This window comes from Muscardinus avellanarius, assembly GCF_963383645.1.
Source record: "Muscardinus avellanarius genome assembly, chromosome: 1".
In the NCBI taxonomy this organism is placed as follows: Eukaryota; Metazoa; Chordata; class Mammalia; order Rodentia; family Gliridae; genus Muscardinus; species Muscardinus avellanarius.
Window position 1 is genome coordinate 26,737,942 of NC_137786.1, and position 1,251 is coordinate 26,739,192.

At 31.7% G+C, this 1,251-nt stretch overlaps 1 protein-coding gene across 1 annotated transcript; it reads left to right on the plus strand.

The window, feature by feature from the left end:
• Window positions 1–303: 303 nt before the first annotated feature.
• Window positions 304–657, plus strand: LOC308270266 (large ribosomal subunit protein eL34-like; the record flags this gene model as incomplete). Its single annotated transcript, XM_080706069.1, has 1 exon — window positions 304–657. The coding sequence occupies one exon, from the start codon at window positions 304–306 to the stop codon at window positions 655–657; it is 354 nt and encodes a 117-aa protein (XP_080562195.1).
• Between the last annotated feature and the right edge of the window lie 594 nt (window positions 658–1,251).

Sequence of the window (1,251 nt, forward strand, 5' to 3'; positions counted from 1 at the left end):
ATTTCAATGAACCAACATAGAAAATGTTTTTTTTTTTAATCTGTAAAAGCATTAATATAAAACAGGTATATAGGAAATGCATTTAATTCCTCATTTTTTATTAAAAAGTATCATGTTATTGATAGAATATTTTAAAAACCTGAATGAATGAAGAGAAGAAATGTACAGTTTTCAAGGACTTACAGTATTTTTATTTTTTTATTTTATATTATACTATAGTAAACATATTTATAGATTAAATCTACTGTCCATTAAAATATTTCCAGTTGCTTTTCCCGGGGATGGCATCTAGAGACACCCAAAATGGTCCAGCGTTTGACATATTGTCGTAGGCTTTCCTACAATACAGCCTCCAACAAAACAAGGCTGTCCCAAACCCCTGGCAACAGGATTGTTTACCTGTATACCAAGAAGGTTGGGAAAGCTCCAAAATCTGCATGTGGCGTGTGCCCAGGCCGACTGCACGGGGTTTGTGCTGTGAGACCTAAGGTTCTTATGAGATTGTCTAAGACAAAAAAGCATGTCAGCAGGGCCTATGGAGGTTCCATGTGTGCTAAATGTGTCCACGACAGGATCAAGCGTGCTTTCCTTATTGAGGAGCAGAAAATCATTGTGAAAGTGTTGAAGGCACAAGCACAGAGTCAGAAAGCTAAATAAATGAATCTTCTTTGAGTAATAAAAAAATAAAAAAAATATTTCCAGTTTTCTACTGGCAATAAAAACATTTATTATAATTAATATATACATGAGAATATCTAAAAGTAACCAAGAAGATCTTTAAAAAGTAATTATAGCACATTTAGATATTAGCATATAAAATTACACTAAATAGACAAAACTCTAAACTCCTCAGATAAGTTATATAGGCAGAGATGTGGGCAATTTATTCATGACAATCTTCTATTTTTAAAGCAATGGGTAAGAAATGGAGTTTTCAAGTGATGCCTGATCCAGTGGATTTTCATAAAAAAATAAATCTTGATAACTACCTCACAATATATGGAAAGCTAAACAATAATACTTTTAGTAGAAAACAGAACAGTATCACCATTGCCTTGGGTAAGAAATATTTGTTAAATAGAACATAAAAAACCATTAGCTTAAAGGAAAAAATGGTGATTAAACCACATTAAAATTAAGAAAGTCTGTTAATCAAAATCACCATTATGGGAATGTAAAAGTAAACAATAGATAAGAAGCAAGCATTTACAATACACATATTTGAAAAGAGATTTGCATCCAGGAAAATGA